Raw genomic sequence first — 18,015 nt, 5'->3', positions numbered from 1 at the left:
CAAATTGTTTTTCAGGACTTGTTTTACAGTAATCATATGGTTCTTGTCCACCTGTCTTCTAAGAAATATCACTGTGGCTGCTGAAATTCTGGCCGAGAATGTCGCCAGGTCCGTTAAGGAGTTGAAGCTGGGGCGTCATTGGACATTCCAGCAAGACAATAACCCCAAGCACACATCGACATCCGCATGTTTGGTCAGAAAAAGAACCTGGAAGGTTCTTGAGTATCCATAACAGTCTCCAGACTTAAAATCAGTTCAGAATTTTGGGTTGGATCTATTGAAAGCTGTTGCGGTACGTAAACCTCAGAAAATTGCTAGCCGGAGACCATTGCCCACGAGAAATGGGCCGAAATTCCCAAAGAGCACTGCCAGAAGCTTGTGACAAGCTATCGTTCACGTCTACATCAAGTGAATTCAGCTTTTAGATAAATAGGGGTGCTGCACTAAGTACTAAAGACAACCCCTCATAGGGGGTTGAATAATTTTGCAACGTACTATTTGTGTGAAAGTTGCTATTTTGGATGGACTATGAAAAAAATCTTAACTTTTGCTGTGGTATCAGACTGTAATAACATATCTGTTCATCACTTATATGATTTAGTAATATCATGCAGTTGTAAAGTTCCTCAATTTGCCAAAATGTCCAAAAAGCAAGGGGGGTTGAATAATTTTGCATGTAGCTGTACCTATTAATGGGTCTTTAATGGTTTCTTTGGGTGGTGTGGATAGGATGTTTTGTTTATATTGCACACCCGTTAAACCGTCTCATGACGTAACACACCAGGTTTATACTGAAGAGAAATAAGCTGTTGTTGCTGCGGCTGTTCGTGTCCGCCATTTTGGTTGGCAGGCAAAACTTAAGTTGTTCTAATCTCATCTGCGAACATTCAAGGTCACAAGAACCCACCCCACACAGTAACCCGATATGTCTAGTGTCCAAAAAGCTCAATGTGAACTGTTTCTCCATACGACGACACTCAAACTGACACCAACCACAGAAATGTTAGAACAACAACTTCAATTTTATTCAAATCAAATAAACAACAACAGCGATGGTGTCACCAAGGCAACAACAATAAACACATTTCCAACGGACCCTCACATGAAGTAGAAGTGACTCCTTACTTTGTTTTTACCAAAAATGCTTTTCATAATGGTCTGGGGAACTTGCTTGGGTGTCAGATATGAGGTAGAAATGTTTCAGTTTTGCTCAACTTCGAAAATGACACCATATTCACCCTATACACTGCATCGTTAACCAGGTTTAACGCATTCTTTTCTGGTGTGAATTTCTGATGACTTGAATGATATCTTGCCCCTTGCTTGCCTGCCCCATTCCATTTTACAAGCACATTGACATTTGGACTGACAATCATGTTATGAATATGACTTTGAAATGACCCATTAGGTCTAATAATTTGCTGTCCTTGTTGTTCCAATTCTTTTTTTTAACTTCCACCAGAACGCCAATAAAGACAAAAAAACTAACAGCAAGATGGTCTCCCATGTACGCGGCAGGTCCTGTGCACGTTTCATAATAACATGCATGCTGAAATCGGCAACTCTTACCAAACGGAAAAGAAACGTTTATGATATGATCTTGAAAAATCATTGATCCAGCGTGAATAGTCGTTGGATGACACATGAGGCATTCTGATGGGTCATGTCGACATGTCGGAAACTCTGAACAGTGAACTAAGTCTTGTTGATCCAACATTAAACGACATGTGCCAAATCTAAACCGGCCAATTCATTACAGGCATCTCTATTCCAGAATTGGCAGAAATGTGTTTCGAATGTCAGATTGTAAGAGAATGTGCGTTTGAGAACCCTCTTGCTGTGTTATCATCAGCTACAAGCGTAAGCACAAGCCTTAACCGGCAATGCTGCGATTTCATACGTGGAGGTCACATGTCTTGGTAGACATTATGAAGTACCAGTTGTTCATTATATGGCAGTTATGTTGTAACATTTAAATGGCTTTCATATAGAGTTTTTGGTTTATTTTGAAATTGTTTACTAATATTTCAGATGAAAACGCTGCATTGCCGGAGTGCCTTCAAATCAACACCTTTTTTTCACTATAATTGCATAGGATGCAAGTATAATTGCATATAGGACGCAAGTCTACGTGTACATGCACTGATGCCTTCTCATCTATGATCTACCCCGGCTACATGAAACTAAGATTCTGAAATGACAGTTCGACCACACCTCATCTGTAAAACCGTAAGAAACCTACACATACAAGTACAAACAAAGCTTCAACATTGGTCTTTAACCGTCCTATAGATGTAAACGATTCCAATAACCACACCCAATCATTAACATCCCTAATCATCATCGAATGATAGCATATAGTAGAGACCGCAGTCAGAATAATTATCATATGAGACACCTATGAACAAAATCTACAACCACTTCTCATGCAAACATACTTTGCGGATAACATCCTCTAAATTTTGTAATAATGATAGTGATAAAAGCATGCATTTTGAAATACAGCCTTGTTCAGTAGCATCACAAATAACACAATTACCATCTCAGTAAAACTCACTGCAGTTTAGTTTTCAAAGCCGTTTCTATAACCTGATGCAGTGAACGCCTGAGGCTTGTTGGAACCTGAGGAAATACTGGCAGTGAATGTTTGATGTGTTCATAAGAGCAACAGTGTTTTGTCGCCTTTTTGAAAACGTTTATTTTACATTTAGCTATGATTGCTTTTTTGCTTGAAGTTTTGGATTCTAGGCATAATGAAATAGCACTGTCAGTTGCAAAGTATATTGAGGTAATTTGTTACATCAGTGTTGGTAACATCAACTCTCATAATTCCGCGGGGTACCATAAGACAGGCAAAAAAATAAAATAAAGAGAACTTAATTCTAAAGAATGTCTTGAACACCTGGATATCTGAAGTGTGCATACCTCGAGGATAGTGATGTAGATCTGTTGGTGGTCTCGGGGTCCCCGGCATAGTTATGAGAGTTGGCGTTTAGGCCAGTAACATCTACTAACATAATTCCACCCGGTACAAAATCCCGCCATCCTAAAATATTCGTCCAACCAAATCTCTAAACCAACGTCCCCCAGTATAATGCAGTTCTATGTATCGAAACTGTGCATACATGGGGATGCTGCACTAGAGATTTCTCAAACATACTGTTTTTCAAACTGACGGATTTATATAGCCTGGCGAATTCATGGTAATGGAAGTTACATCCAAACACACTGAGATGAAAAGTCGAAAAGAAACAAAGACGTCCCCTTAATTAAGGTTAGACATCTAGGTAATAAGATAGGCACAAAAAAAACAGTTGCTTTAGTAACTGGATATGATTTTGGAAAATTCTTAGGAAGAGAATATTTCCAAAGCCGTATCCAAAATCATATCCAGTTGCTTGAATAACTGTTTTGCCGCAAAACTTAACGTCACTGTTAACGACTTTCGGTGATCTAGCCCTTTCTGTAGTCCACACAGTCTTTGCCGCAGGAGCAGAATCCCCACCCTCTCCCACAGTAGCCATTATCGCCACAACATGGCTCGTCTCCGCTCGGGTCGCACTCGCCGGGGTTGGCTGCTGGTGCTGGGTACTTCTTTCCACAACGGCCATCAGCCCTCCACTTTATGCCTTTTGACAAAACAAAACAACAAAAAAATCATTTCAGTAGAATCCCGCGTTGACAACTTTACTTGCTAAATCTTCATCTTTAGCAGTGCCACAAGCACCCTCTCCAAACTATGCAGAGAGACTTCATTGCTCCACCGACCCAATTATACAACCACAGCTGGCCACTGCACATTCGCATTCAGAGGCACAGATTACCACAGCACACTACCGGCTGACATAAGGCATGTATCAGCCCTACCGCAGTTTAAAGCAGTCTTGAGATGTAAGCCTCGTGTAATGTCTTGACTTCTGAACTTCAATTTTTGACCTTTATTGATCTTGACCTTGGAAATGCTAAGACTTTGAGTTAGGGACAACGATTTGTTTGACATATCAGATTTTGTCTCTACTGAATGTTGTCCACTTCCCGATTGAATGTAGCAGGTATTGTCAGGTGTGTCCTGGGCCCCTAGGAAATCAACTTTTATAAGTTGGCGTCGTGTGGCGCAAGTGGTAGAGCGCTCGACTGTCAAGCAATGGGAGACATGTCCGGACTTGCGCCCGACTTTGTGGTCTTAAGAAAGGCACTTTTTCTCACTTCACTCAGGTGTAAATGAGTACCTAGCTCATCTAGGGTTAGGGACGTCCCTCGGACAGGACGTTAAATGAAGGTCCCGTGTTTGGGGAGAGCCACACTCTGCGCACGTAAAAGGACCCACCACACCTTTCGAAAAAGAGTAGGGGCATGCCCCGGTGATTGATGGTCCAAAAACCGGGTCGCAAATGGGTTCGCCCTTAGTAATAGCATCTGGCCAGTTGGGTAACCCTGGCAACATGCCGAACCGATAAATGAATAGATAAGTTGACGGGGCTACCCAGCTGTCTTGATATGAAATAAGTAGACTTAATTATAATTTTTGCCTTTTCATGAAACGATCATTTACGACGGTTGTTCGTTTATTTGTTTATTACAATATCCTAATAGAGTGTCATAGTCTGTATAGACTGTCTGACTATGAGATAAAACAAATAGATAATTACTATTTTGCCTTTTCATGAAACGATCATTTACGACCGTCACGGTTGTTCGTTTATTTGTTTATTACAATATCCTAATAGAGTGTCATAGTCTGTATAGACTAATGACACATTTCTACTATATATGTATATACGTCACCCTTTATTCGTATCACGACTAGTCTTACAGGGATTATCATACATACAAATACAGACATATACAGATTGCAAGATTAAAAGGAACATATACACAATTGTTTTTTCCAATTGTGACCCTAGCATTAGCAGATTCTACGAGTCGGGCTTTTCCGGGGTTTACAATGTGTTGTTTTTGTTTTTCTGGTGGGATACGAGTCCTAACTATTTCCACAGAAGAGTCCATCCCACATGAAACCGAGTACAGTTACAACTGATACGCCATTAGAAAAAGAAAGAGTTGTAAGTCCCAAACAAACCCGACTGTTACAACCTTCTAAAGATTCTGTGGATCAAATGCCATACGGTAGAAACAAGCTGCTAGGGGGCCCAAACCTACGCCACCTTTTCAGTACATCACAAGCTATCTGCCACCTAAAAATCAAGACCATAACACGTCCAGGTCAAAAACTGTTCTGCTGCAGTACCAAGGTCACATACCAGGGGGGGGGGGGGAAATCCACCTTGAATTTCGGCTTCCCAACACTTCCTTATCACTGGCAAGTCTTACCTTCGTGTCAATTATAAAGACAGATACACATGAGGTAGTATTTGGAACACTAGTTCTCGTCCATGGTTCTGCCAGAAAACACTTTATAGCCCACAAATACATTGTTATGTTGCTAAAATACATGTGAATTTACTGAAATCAGCTATTCTGCTCTGTTGTTCCGACCAGTGGTGCTTTAGCCAGTATCGTTGAGGCACCCTGCACCGTGAAGTGGTCCAACTCGTACCAGATCAAGCCTGCTGAGGAGGGAGGCAAGTGTCTGTACTTCGTGGCGGCGTCTGCAGGCGACATTTTTGTCGTGTTTTCTGCTATTCCGAGGGACAAGACCACCTGGTACCATCTCCAAATCAGCTATCAAGGCGTCACACTCTACAAGGTAACGTTATTTCAAAATTTTATCCACTTTGGCGTCAGGTGACGTTATCGTTTCCTGTACAAGCTTTCACAGCAAAACCTGGTCAGACATTTCTGATTTTGCAGGACTCAATGATATCAACTTTTCTTGATTTCAGAAAGAAATACAAATTGTTTAGACCTTCGTCGACTCAAAAGTAATATACCTGATTAACAGAATTCCATATATCAAAAAGAGTTCCACGAACCCATACCTTCGTCAATGGATGGGTTGGTAGTTGGGTGGGATGTTATGAAGGATGCGGAAGTATTATGGTGATGCGGATTTGGTATGCGGAAGTAATGTAAGTGATTCGTTAAGTATTGAAAAAATGTATGGAGGTTAGTAAGGTGTGATAGAAGGGAAGTCGCTGTTTTGATGAATTGTTGGATGTTGGATGTGGAGTAGATTTGTGCAGATGGAAAGTTGGAATGTTTTGGCAATAGACTGAAGTGTTTTGTGAGACGATGGATAGGTGGGTTAGAGATTTGTATGTTTGGTGGAAGTCTTGATGGGAACCCCACATCTACTTGGTTTTTTTCCAAGGCCATGCATGGCCATGGGTCACACGAAGTCAGCCTGTCGGGGGGGGGGGGATTGTACTTCCTCTTATCAACCCCTCCAAACAACACCACCAACACATCCCAGCTGGTATACAAACTTCATCATACAATATAACACATTTTTAAACTTTTCTCCATTTTACATCCACCCATATCATTCCATCAAATACTTCTTCAGCGATACGTATCCATACTCTTAGTGCACACTTCCACTCAACCCCCCTGTACGCCATACAGTATGACGTATACTAATAAATCACCCCTTCCTTCTCAGATATAACATGATTAACTCACCTACCTGGACACCGTCCTACTCCCATGCTGTGACACTCGACTAATGACTGTTCTTCGTCATATAAGGCAGTGTACATTGTAAATTCAACGTTTGACTCCCTCCGCCACATTCAACACCACTTTCTGCTGCTACCTTTCTCATAACACTGCCTACAGCTGACTGACAAGCCAATTTGTCCCAGCAACTACGTTTCCTGCCTCCCACATGATAACTAAGCACCCCTACCACTTATCCATGACCCCTCTAAACAATACCGCTAACACATCCCAGCCGGTACACATGCTGAGCATACAATATAACACATTTTTACACTTTTCTCGTTAATTATGCAAAGTACTTCGCCCAAAATCTAATCATCTTGAGATATCCCACATACACACATACACACCAATACACCAAATACGACAACAATCCATCCAGGCGTTCTCGACTTATCGTGTCCACTAACAGACACACAGACAGGCATTAAAATATAACCTTCTTGGCGAAGGCAACTACCAGACAACATCCTGTAATCCATTTTACATCCACCCATATTTTTCCATCAAATACTTCTTCAGCATACGTATCCAAGCATTGAAATATAACCTTCTTGACGAAGTTGATTATCAAACATGCCTTTCTCAGGGAATGAAGCTTGTGAAGTACGAGGGAGCGATGAGCGCGAGGAGTCTGGGTGACTCCAAGCTGTTCCAGCCTTACTTTATCTGCCTTGACGAGGATATGGCCAAGGGGGAAACTTACATCAAATATGGCATCGGTTCTGACACTTCCGTAAGTGAAATGTCCAATTACACTCACAAATTTACATCATCTTATAGCCAGTAAAACTTTCCCTTGGTTGGAAGACACAAGCTTCGTAGGAACGCGGCAATGTAAAGTGAAGCAGATGGTTGTATTACACTGAACGATATGTCACACCTAAGGATTGCACATTTATGCAAGCGCTCTGTGAAGTTATTCAGCAACGATGCCTCTACTGTACTTTGTGATGAAGACTCGTGCCCTACGATGGTTCCAGGGTTGATAATTCTGGTTCTTGATGGCATGACTATTTCCTGTTCCTGGATACATATTCCATATTCTGCTATACCAAGAATCTGTGCATGAAGATGCTCAAACTTTCTTGTAACGTTTTTTTGGCCAATAGGAGACAGGCCTGGTCTACATGGTCTACACCGATGAGAGTCTGCCATTGGGCATCCGTTTCTATTCGTTTGGTGGCGGGGAAAAGGACGTAGAGATCATGGATGCCCGAGTCATCGATGGAAGTGCAACCGGCGAAATGAAATGTACTGGGGGAACCGTCTTGAAGGATGGCAGGTGTGTGGAAGACTGCCATCCCGAGTGCAACGGTGAGCCTTAGATTTCCAGGAGTCTTGTGTACTCGTGACATAATTTGAATGACGTTGGACAATCTGTGCTTTGTGGAGAGAGTGAAACGGTTGAATTTGATTTGTAAAAAAATCCAGTGCAGCGGTTCCATCTATACCTTTCCTTACAAATGCAGGATATAAACTGCCAGTGCTTTGCGGAGAGAGAGAGAAGCGGTTTGATTTGTACCTTTTCTTTACAAATGCAGGATGCATTCCAGCGTCTCCTGGATCGAAGCTGGACACAGAGTGCCGCATGTGCAGGCATGTCGCCATCACCATTGCCGGTGGGAGGGTCCGATGCGTCGCTGAATGCCCGACAGGTTACAAAGAAGCAGAAGGAACCGGAACGTGCGTATGTGAGGCCTTGACCGTCCGCAAAGAGGATGGAAGTACAGAATGCGCCAAGTCCTGCCCAGCCGGTACCAAATTGGCCTCCGATAAGAGGACTTGCGTGAGTGCCAAAGGTGACTATTCCTTATGCTATGGTCACATTTCCCAACCGGGGCCCGGCCGGGCTCTTTGTGGGAAACGAAAAATCAAAGCGTATATCAATGAATATGCACAACCTATGCTCTTTTGTACTTTTATGTTTTTTGCTGTCTTTTATTTGATACTTTTCGTTCCTCAAGACTACCCGACCGGGCCCCGAATTGAAAATGTGAGCTTAGCATAACAAGCATTGTATTCCGTATGCGTACGTACGACTGTCTATTGAATGATTGGTTGAAATAGGTACCTGACTTATGGATCTACCTATCGTCACTTCTTTTATTTGTAGCTGCTGGGGTTACCGAAAAACCAGAAAAGTGGAGGAGTGACCTGCGTTGCGGGAAGAACTACCCAGCGCCTCTAGCCCAACCCGGCCAGTGCAACCCCAAAGGACCAGCGCCCTGTTGTAACAAGGACGGGTTTTGTGGGAACACAGAGTCCCATTGCACATGTGACGGCTGTATGGACTATCGTAAGTGTCCATTCCATAAAAGTGCAGAATTAGTGATCATCTACTTATTTCATCTACATATAACGACACCTGAGTAGCCTTTTAACCTTCAAAGTTCCAAGGAGGTCCAATATATATAATATGATAACAAGTTAAAATCAATGACGGTCAAAGGTTGAAGGTCAGAAGTCAAAAAAGTTATATGAGGCTTGCATCTCATGGGTGCTTTAAACTGCGGAATTGGTTATACATGCGCATGTTCAGCTGGTAGCGTGCTGTAGTACTTTGCGCGTCTGCCTGCGAATGTGCGGCGGCCACTTGCATGCGGTAGGGTGATTAGTAGTGTGATCAATGAAGTCTGTAAAGTTGGGAGAGTATACTTGCTGTAATGAAAGCTAGAATGTTGTCAAGTTGTCAACACAGGATTCTACTGAAAAGTTGTTTTATTTGTGTGTTGTTGCTGTGTTTTTTGTTCAAAGGTGTAAAGGTGAGGGCTGACGGACGATGTGGGCGGAACTGGCCAGCACTAGGAGCCACCTACGGCCAGTGCGACCCGAAATCAGCTAAACCGTGTTGTTCTGTTTCTGGGTGGTGTGGGATCACCAAACAGCACTGCTATTGCCGGGCCTGTGTGGACTACCGTAAGTGCCAATTCCATAATAAGGGCAAACGTCGAATCAAATCAAAGTTTATTGCACAACAAATGTAACGGGTACAATGTATGGCAAGTTCGTAAGCAGTACAAAATGTCAAGACATATATGTCTTTGCTTATTAACAATACTAATTGATTCTACAAAACTTAAGTCTAAGCACTACGGTATCCAATAAGAATAATACAGAATACATATATGGAAGTATATTACATGATACACAGGAAACATCAATTGTTTGCGTCAGAGATTAATCGATTTCTTTTTAGAATAGAGGTAGATATGTATTGGCCTATGTACAAGGAAATTGTGTCAGGACATGACATAAGTAAATTAAACGTGTCTGGGTTTTTCTTAGATGGTAAGGTTATGTTTGCAAGGCAAACGTCGAATCAGCTGCAGAGGAGGAAGAGAAACGTGTATCACTGCCTCCTCATCTCATTTATCCCTCATGCTTAGGTCAGGGAACCGGTGCACCTGCGCATTACTGCTTCGGTCCTAATTGGAACATGATTGGCAATGGAAAGAAAGTAATTGCCATGGCGACGGTTGTTTTGTTGGTGATGTGTTGATGTATATAATCTCTAAGTCAGTAAGAACATCTTAGTAGACAAATATAATATAGGAACTCATACATAAGTTAAGTGTTATCATGACATTTTGAGGAATTTGAAATAGGTTGGAATGTAACTTCCTGCTGTGGACTTTGCCCCAAGGGGTTGGAATGTAACCTCCTACTTCAATGGACTTTGACCCCAGCCCTCACTAAGGAATGCCAAATAGGTTGGGATCAGACTGGTTGGAATGTAACTTCCTGCTGTGGACTTTGCCCAAAATCGTTGTAATGTAACCTCCTGCTTTGGACTTTGGCATCAGGGCAACAGGTTGGATACTATTATCCTGCAGGGGACTTTGACTATAACTCAGACACAGTTTACTGACGCATGTATGTTTTTCCTATGTTTTTATCATGTATTTGCAATTAGCCCACGGGCATGAACTTGCAATAAACTTCTCTTATAACCATTAAAACCTTCTGTAGTGATGTTTCTCGTTATAATCATCGAGGGCTTGTCGCTGTCTGTTGGAAATGCCCTTATCACAAATTCTCTGTTAAAATATATGTTTTACCAATTAAGAGACATGGCTATTCGTGCAAAGTGCTCAAGGGTGTTTTTCAGGTAGCTGATAACTGTTGTAATCTTGAATGTCATCAAGTTTGTCTTTTAGACTGGTATATTTTCTTTCAATGGTATGGACTATACAGATCAAAGTGTGGATTGTCTCTGCGGGTGTCCATGTTTACGTCTGTTTGAAGTGATTCCATTTGTTTAAGTATTGTTATTGTTGTGACGTTAAGAAGTACAATTGCCACCAAGGAAGGTTAACAATACACATAATCAGGAGTTATAATCATCTTAATTTTACATGAATTGAATGACTTGTGTATCTGAAAACTCTACTGGTGTCTCCATGCACAAAATAGTCTCTGGCACACTGGTATGTTGTAGTGGTATAGATGAACCCAAAAGGAGTGCTTCTAGCAGTGTTCCACAGATGAAGAAGAACGATCGCGATTCAAGACGCGGTGCTCCACAGAGGAATAAAAACGATCTCAATTCAAGTCTTCTATCATCACATTAGGTGTATGGGTAGAAATTCCTTTCTGTCCCAGGACTCAAACATACCAACATTCCTGTTCGCTATAAATACCTGTTAGCATACCGGCAAATCAGCTGCACCATGTGCTTCGGACCAACAAATGCCTTTAAAATTCCAAGAATTCTCGAAAATGGCACACAACACTACACCATTTCAGGCGACATACCGCATACCGCTTGACAAATGCCTGTGCAATTTCTAGAATTCTTACAATCTGCACACAATACAATATCATTTGCCTCGCCTCTGAGGCGTCACCAAAAAGGGCCCCGACGGGTAGTGCTCGGGCTGGTTTTTTTTCACTTTCGGGAGTGACCCCTACATGGTCCCGTCGGACACCCTGCTGTTTTGTGGGCCCGGCCGGGGTCCCGAATGAATCTAAATCATATTTAAATTAAACGCGGGACCTGGTAACAAATAGACGCCGTAGGCTAGTCGTGTGAGCACTGGGAGTACCTCCTCCCCCCTCCCCCCCCGTACCCGGGGCAAATTTGTTGCTTCGGGGCCCGGCCGGCACTACACCCCCTACGAACGCATTAGTGTATATCTCATAGTGCTCTTGGCTAGATAAAACAGAAATGAATAAATGAATAGCAATTCTTCCCTTCCCAGCTGCCAATCATCTTCAGACTAAATCACCACGTCACTCCTGCCCCTTTCTGTTCTTCTCACAAAAGCTCTAGCAATTTTACAGCGTTACAACAGGTATGGTGAATGCTGATTAAACATCAACGCTTGTAGTACTGTTGGAATTAATGATTTAGCAAGTAAACTTGTCAATACAGGATAGTACTGAAATGCTTCATGTTTGTTCATAGGTAAAGGAACGGACACGGTTAGGGCCGATGGTCGTTGTGGAAAGAGCTACAAGGCAGCAGGAGGAAAACCCGGCGAGTGCGACCCCAAGTCAGACAAACCCTGCTGTTCTAGGCATGGGTACTGCGGGAACCTGGCGCATGGCCACTGCGGCTGTGCAGAGTGTGTGGACTTCAGGAAGGGCTAGATTAGGACCGGGCCGCTAGCGATTTCTTTCGGCGGCCCAAGACAGTCAGCCCGCCCGATCTTAATCAACGCTCCGGGGAGTTGTAGCCCGGGGGAGTGGACCGCGCCCCTTTACCCCGGTCAACTCTCGGGCTAGAACTCCCCCGGTGCGCTCGTTACGGTATCGGCGGGCTTGGAGCTCTGGGCCGCCGAAGGAACTGGCTAGAAAGGAACCGGCTAGAGGGAACCGGCTTAAAAGCCCGATAAACAGGTGCCCAGGGTAAGATCACTGAGAGTCGTTCACGATTACTTTTTTTCTTCACTATTTTTCATCTCATTGTCTTCGGGTGTAACTTCCATTACCATTGCTTCGCCGGGCTACATAAATCCGCCAGTTTGAAAAAAAACCCAGTTCGTTTGAGAGATCTCTAGTGCAGCACCCCCACGTATGCACAGTTTAGACATACAGGATTACATATTACTGAAGGACGTTGGTTTGGAGATTTGGTTGGACAAATATTTTAAGGTGACGAAATTATGTACCTTGTGGACTTACGATATGAGATGTTACTGGCCTAAACGCCAACTCTCATAACTATACCGGGTAACCTGAGACCACCAACAGAGCAACATCAGCATCTGTAATCCACGATTCAGGCACACTTCAGATACCCAGGTGTGGAAGACATTTTTCAGAAGGTATCTATATACCCGTTTTTAATGCCTTATGGTACCCTGCGGAGTTATGCGAGTTGATGATACAACACTAATGTAACAAATTACCTCAGTAAAATTTGTAACTGACAATGCTGTTTGAACATGCCTATAATCCATCACTTTAAGTAAAAAACAAGCATAGCTAGATATAAAATCATCGTTTTCAGAAAAAAAATACAACATATCATTTATCACTGCCATTATTTTGTCAGGTTCCAAAATGCCTCAGGTGATCACTACTATCCTTATTACAGATTTTAGATAAAGTTGTCCGCAAAGTATGTCTACATGAGAATTGGTTGTAGATTTCGTTTATCGGTGACTCATATGATCATTATTCCGACTGCGGTGTTTTATATAATAGTTTGAAGTTTGAAAATTTATTCGAATAAAATACATAGTAGTCCATAGGACTAAATTGCTTATTTCATAACAAAAAATTGGTCATAAATGACAAGCACTGTCCATTATCAGCAACATCAGCGGAATGCATACTATATACATACTAATCAAAATTGGTCAGAATCTCATGTACTGTCCTTATCATCACCTAACTACATTGAATATACATACATATTATATATACATATCATTTGATGATGATTAGGGATTTTAATGCTTGGTATGGTTATCAAAAGTGTTTACATCTATAGGAAGTTAGCAAAGCAATATTGGTAATGCTGGGGCTTTGTACGCACTTGTATGTGTAGGTTTCTTACGGTTTTATAGATGAGGTGTGACTGAACTGTCATTTCGGAATCTTAGGTTCATATAGCAGAGATAGATGAGAAGGCGTCAGTCGGTACACATACATGTAAACTTGACTGGTGTGTGATTATAGTGAAAGGAAGGTGTTATTGGCAAGGCACTCCGGCAATGCCACATTTTTCTTCTAAAATGTTAGAATGATAATTTAAAAACAAAACTTTTTTTCTTTCTGGAAGCCATTGAACTGTTACAGTACTTATAACTTCATATTGTCTGCCTGGATATGTAATCTAAATCAGCATCATTGCCGGAGAAGTATTGGTTAGGTCCAGAGTTAAGAACGCTTGTATTGAAGCTTGTAGCTGATAATAACAACAATCTTTATTAACACGACAAAAGTACAGCGACTATCGTAAGGTTCAATTATACGTCATGCAAACAACAAACAATGGGATACAAAATGATTAACCGACGTACAAGTATATGAATAATTTAACATGTGGAGTTTAACCTATCACTTGCACTACTAGCTCTAAGATCTTTGATATATTTACCTATTTGTTCACAGTAAGGGTTGTCTCCATCTAGAATGTACACAACAAGAGTGTTCTGAAATGCACATCTTTTTACAATCTCTTCTACAAAATACATCTCTGGAGAAGAGATGCCTGATAAATCAGTTCACTGATCAGAGGTTCCGACATGTCGACATGACCCATAAGAATGCCTCTCATATGTCATCCAATGAATAATCATATTGAACAAATGATTTTTCAACTTTTGTATTGTAAACGTTTCTTCTCCGTTTGGTAAGAGTTGCTGATTTCAGCATGCATGTTATTGTGAAACGTGCACAGGACCTGCCGCGTACATGGGAGACCCTTTTACTGTTAATTTTTTGTCTTTATTGACGTTCTGGTGGAGGTTAAAAAGAATTGGAACAACAATGACAGCAAATTATTAGACCTTATGGGTCATTTCAAAGTTATCTCATTACAACATATCATTGTCAAATGTCAATGTAAAACTTGGGTAGGGGCAGGCAAGCAAGGGTTAAGATATAGTTCAAGTCATCAGAGATTCATATAACAAAAGATTGTGTTAGACTTGGTAACTGATGCAGTGTAGAGGGGGTGGGGTTAACATGCTGTCATTTTCGAAGTTGAGTAAAACTTAAACATTTCTACCTCATGCCTGACTCCCACGCATGTTCACCAGACCACTATGAAAAGCAAATCATTAGACCTTATGGGTCCATTCAAAGTTATCCATGTATAACATGATTGTGATTATCAATGTTTGTGTAAAACTGTAGAAGCGTCAGGTAAGCAAGCTTAAAGATATTGAAGTCATCAAACATTTATGCAACGTAACATTGACTTAAAACATCCCTTGTTGTGTGTAATACGAACAAAGTGTCATTTTCAAACTCGAGCAAAAGTAAAACATCCTTAGACCATATCTCATCTCCTTAGCATGTTTGCACTCCCACAGCGTTATATAAAAGGCATATACATAACCTGGATTATTTCATGTGAGGTTTTTTGCAAATGCGTTGCTTGTTGTTGCCGTGGTGATACACCTTTGATGTCATTCTGGATTGGATTTCAATAAAACTGAAGTTGTTGTTCTAACATGGCTGTGGTTGGTGTTATCTTTATCGGGACATGAAGACTGGCAAAAAATAGCCGCAGGTATCGTAATTATGTCGAGATGATGATGAATGATGGCAATTATGTCCTAATTGGCCATCACTATGGTAACAGAACACCCCGGGGTTGATGACGCACGTATATAAAGCAGTAAGGACAAACTTCTTCAATACTTTGTCGAAAGTCTTACGTGAGAGGCAGCAAGGTGCTAAGTGTGCTGTGTGGGGCAGGAATATGTTCAAGTTTGAGACTGTAAGTTTTTGGTTTTGAAGCTTGTCCAGTTCGTGTATAAATGTGCCTTATTGCGCCTGTGTGAGCTGGCTGCAGTTCACTTGACCTCCGCAGAGCAAAAATCAAAAGAGTATTCTCCAAGCAAAGGTTTCGATGTGGGGGGGGGGGGTAGTAGAGGAAGTAGTTGCCGGGATTTTTAACGTCTTCCTCACTCCAAGACGTTAAAAACCCGCCCAGGCCACTACTACTCGGTCAACTCGACCTAATACCGGGCACAGCAATCTAAGCAGAAAAGGCTCCTAAAACCCCAAACTCAACAGTTCAGAGTAGTCTGACAAAGACACGCGGTCTCTATCAAACAATCCAAAATACTTAAATATCCCTGAAATTCTTGCTCAATAGTATCAAAAATGATTTGCTTGTGCCGGCCCAGTCAAATACCTTCGGTTCCTTCGAAACGCGCTGTCCAAATTTCGCGCGTCAGGACCGCGCGGCGTGGCCATCCAATGACAGGCCGACCGCATGAAGGAAGCTTTGCGATTCGCGGCTGTGCATTCTAGACCTCAGCAGAATGAAAGTAGCACCATAATGACGGGCAGATCATGAGCTTTGAAATGATACCAGTGACAAAATATTTGGGGGAATTAAACTCCACTTGAATTGATTCACTGATTTTTGATCCTAAAAATTATCGCTTGAATAGGTGTAAGAAATGGCCGCAGGAAACAGGCCTTTCATTCTGCTGCGGTCTAAGCCAGAGCGAGCTGCAAACATCATGGCCACCGGCCGGAACCCCGAGCGCACACGGCTCACTTTCATCGGCAAATTTCTGGCGTTTGAAACATTTTACAAATCAAACAAATACATCACAAAAGAGAGAAACTTATATCCTATATTTCTATGGAAAGTTTTGCCACTAGGAACGGATAGTTTTTGTACCGCGGGTGTGGGAACATGATAGAAAATTCATCGACGATTTTCACGGTAGCGTTGGAATAGCTAAATATTTTCAGCTTGCCGCTTTCATGGCTTAACGTTAGTTCTGCAGCCATTATCCAGGCGCAGGTCTTAATTTTCGATTGTCACACCGTGCGACCGTGATTTTAAATATAGTCGCATTCTCGAAAAACTGGTTGCATGTGCGACTGATCCAGTCGCACTCACGAGCGCTGCTGATTATTTTTTATTTTTACTGTTCAGATGTCAGATCCGAAATTTTATGTCCCTCACCAGCGGCCGACATCCAAAAAAAAGACTAGGGTCGGTCGGGTAACCGTAAACACAACATTTTTTTCCTAGGCCTCATCAAGCTTTCAAACTATGCTTTTCCTGCTTCCTACACCTTTCTACTCATCATAGCTTGTCGCTATTTCTCTCCACACAGTCTAGTGCCGTTTCGTTGGCTTCTCGAAGGTTTGTGTTTGTACAGGTAGGTGAAAGTCTGCAACTGTGCCCCAGTATACTTATTACCTGACTGAGTGGCGCTTTAGTAACCTTGATAGGTTGGTCTACATTGTGCTTCATGTAGTCCACCACCCGTGCAGTACTGTCCTCTGTTGAAAATTTACTGAACTGCACTTACGGTTTCACCAGTTTCTACGCATTGCCGAAAAAAACATGACATCATAGGTCAGCCCTTTCCTTCTAAAAAACGGAGTGCTGCAAGAAACTTTCTGAAAGTAACTAGAAACACAGTTTCACCTTAGTCTTGATGTTTAAGATGAGCTTTTAGTTCAACATTTTGTTCTGCACGTCTGTGAAGTTACAAATTGAATTGGTGAGGCGTCAGAGGCAACAATCACAATGAGTGCACAACACACTGCTACAACGCTAAATTGTGCCAACTTAAACACCATCAAACTACACGCAAACCTGCCTTGAAAACGAAGCTATTGTTTTCGATGTTTAAAGGTTTTACATTCTTCTGCGTGTGATCGCAGTAGTGAGTTTTCTACAATCAGTTTTACTATTGATAAATTGACCACGATAAAGTTACATTTCGTAATCATTATCTTCGCCGAGTACTTGTACTCGGAGAGGATTATGTTTTCGGTTGAAAAATCTGTTGGGTGGGTCTGAATGTATGTCAGGAGCATAACTCAAGAAAACTTCAATGAATCTTTATGATTTTTAGTAGGTGTGTAGTGGTTGTGTAAAGGAAGGTCAAGTTCGAAAATGGTTTACCTTGCGTTTTTCAATAGTACTGCAGCGGACTTAGCATTTTTTTGTGTTTGTATGTAGGCAAAAAAAGTGACGGAAACGTTGATGGATCTTCATGATTTTTTGCAGGTGTGTAGATGTTGTAAAAACGGAGGTCAAGTTAAAAAATGGTTCTCCTGGCACTTTCCGTCGGTACTGCAGCGGGCTTTGTGTGGATGTGAATTTTCTTGTGGACAACATAACTCAAGAAGCTGTTGATGGATCCTTATGATATTTAGTGGATGGGTAGGATTTACCGAAAGGAAGGTCAAGTTCGATAATGGGCCTTCTAGCGGGTACCAAAGGTACTGCAG

The 18,015-nt window shown here is 41.9% G+C and overlaps 1 protein-coding gene across 1 annotated transcript; it reads left to right on the top strand.

Moving 5' to 3' along the window:
• Positions 1-5,360: 5,360 nt before the first annotated feature.
• On the top strand, positions 5,361-15,253 carry LOC136421080 (proprotein convertase subtilisin/kexin type 5-like). The gene is made up of 8 exons (XM_066408594.1): positions 5,361-5,365; positions 5,500-5,707; positions 7,211-7,357; positions 7,734-7,938; positions 8,166-8,423; positions 8,738-8,920; positions 9,379-9,540; positions 12,032-15,253. The coding sequence occupies exons 1-8, from the start codon at positions 5,361-5,363 to the stop codon at positions 12,214-12,216; spliced, it is 1,353 nt and encodes a 450-aa protein (XP_066264691.1). The 3' UTR covers positions 12,217-15,253.
• Positions 15,254-18,015: the final 2,762 nt, after the last annotated feature.

This window comes from Branchiostoma lanceolatum, chromosome 1 (assembly GCF_035083965.1).
Source record: "Branchiostoma lanceolatum isolate klBraLanc5 chromosome 1, klBraLanc5.hap2, whole genome shotgun sequence".
Taxonomy (NCBI): Eukaryota; Metazoa; Chordata; class Leptocardii; order Amphioxiformes; family Branchiostomatidae; genus Branchiostoma; species Branchiostoma lanceolatum.
This window is presented reverse-complemented; position numbering and strand designations above follow the sequence as displayed.

Coding starts and splice junctions, on each gene's coding strand:
- LOC136421080 (XM_066408594.1), top strand. Junction 5,708..7,210: donor AAGGCGTCACACTCTACAAG/GTAACGTTATTT, acceptor TGCCTTTCTCAG/GGAATGAAGCTTGTGAAGTA. Junction 9,541..12,031: donor CCGGGCCTGTGTGGACTACC/GTAAGTGCCAAT, acceptor GTTTGTTCATAG/GTAAAGGAACGGACACGGTT.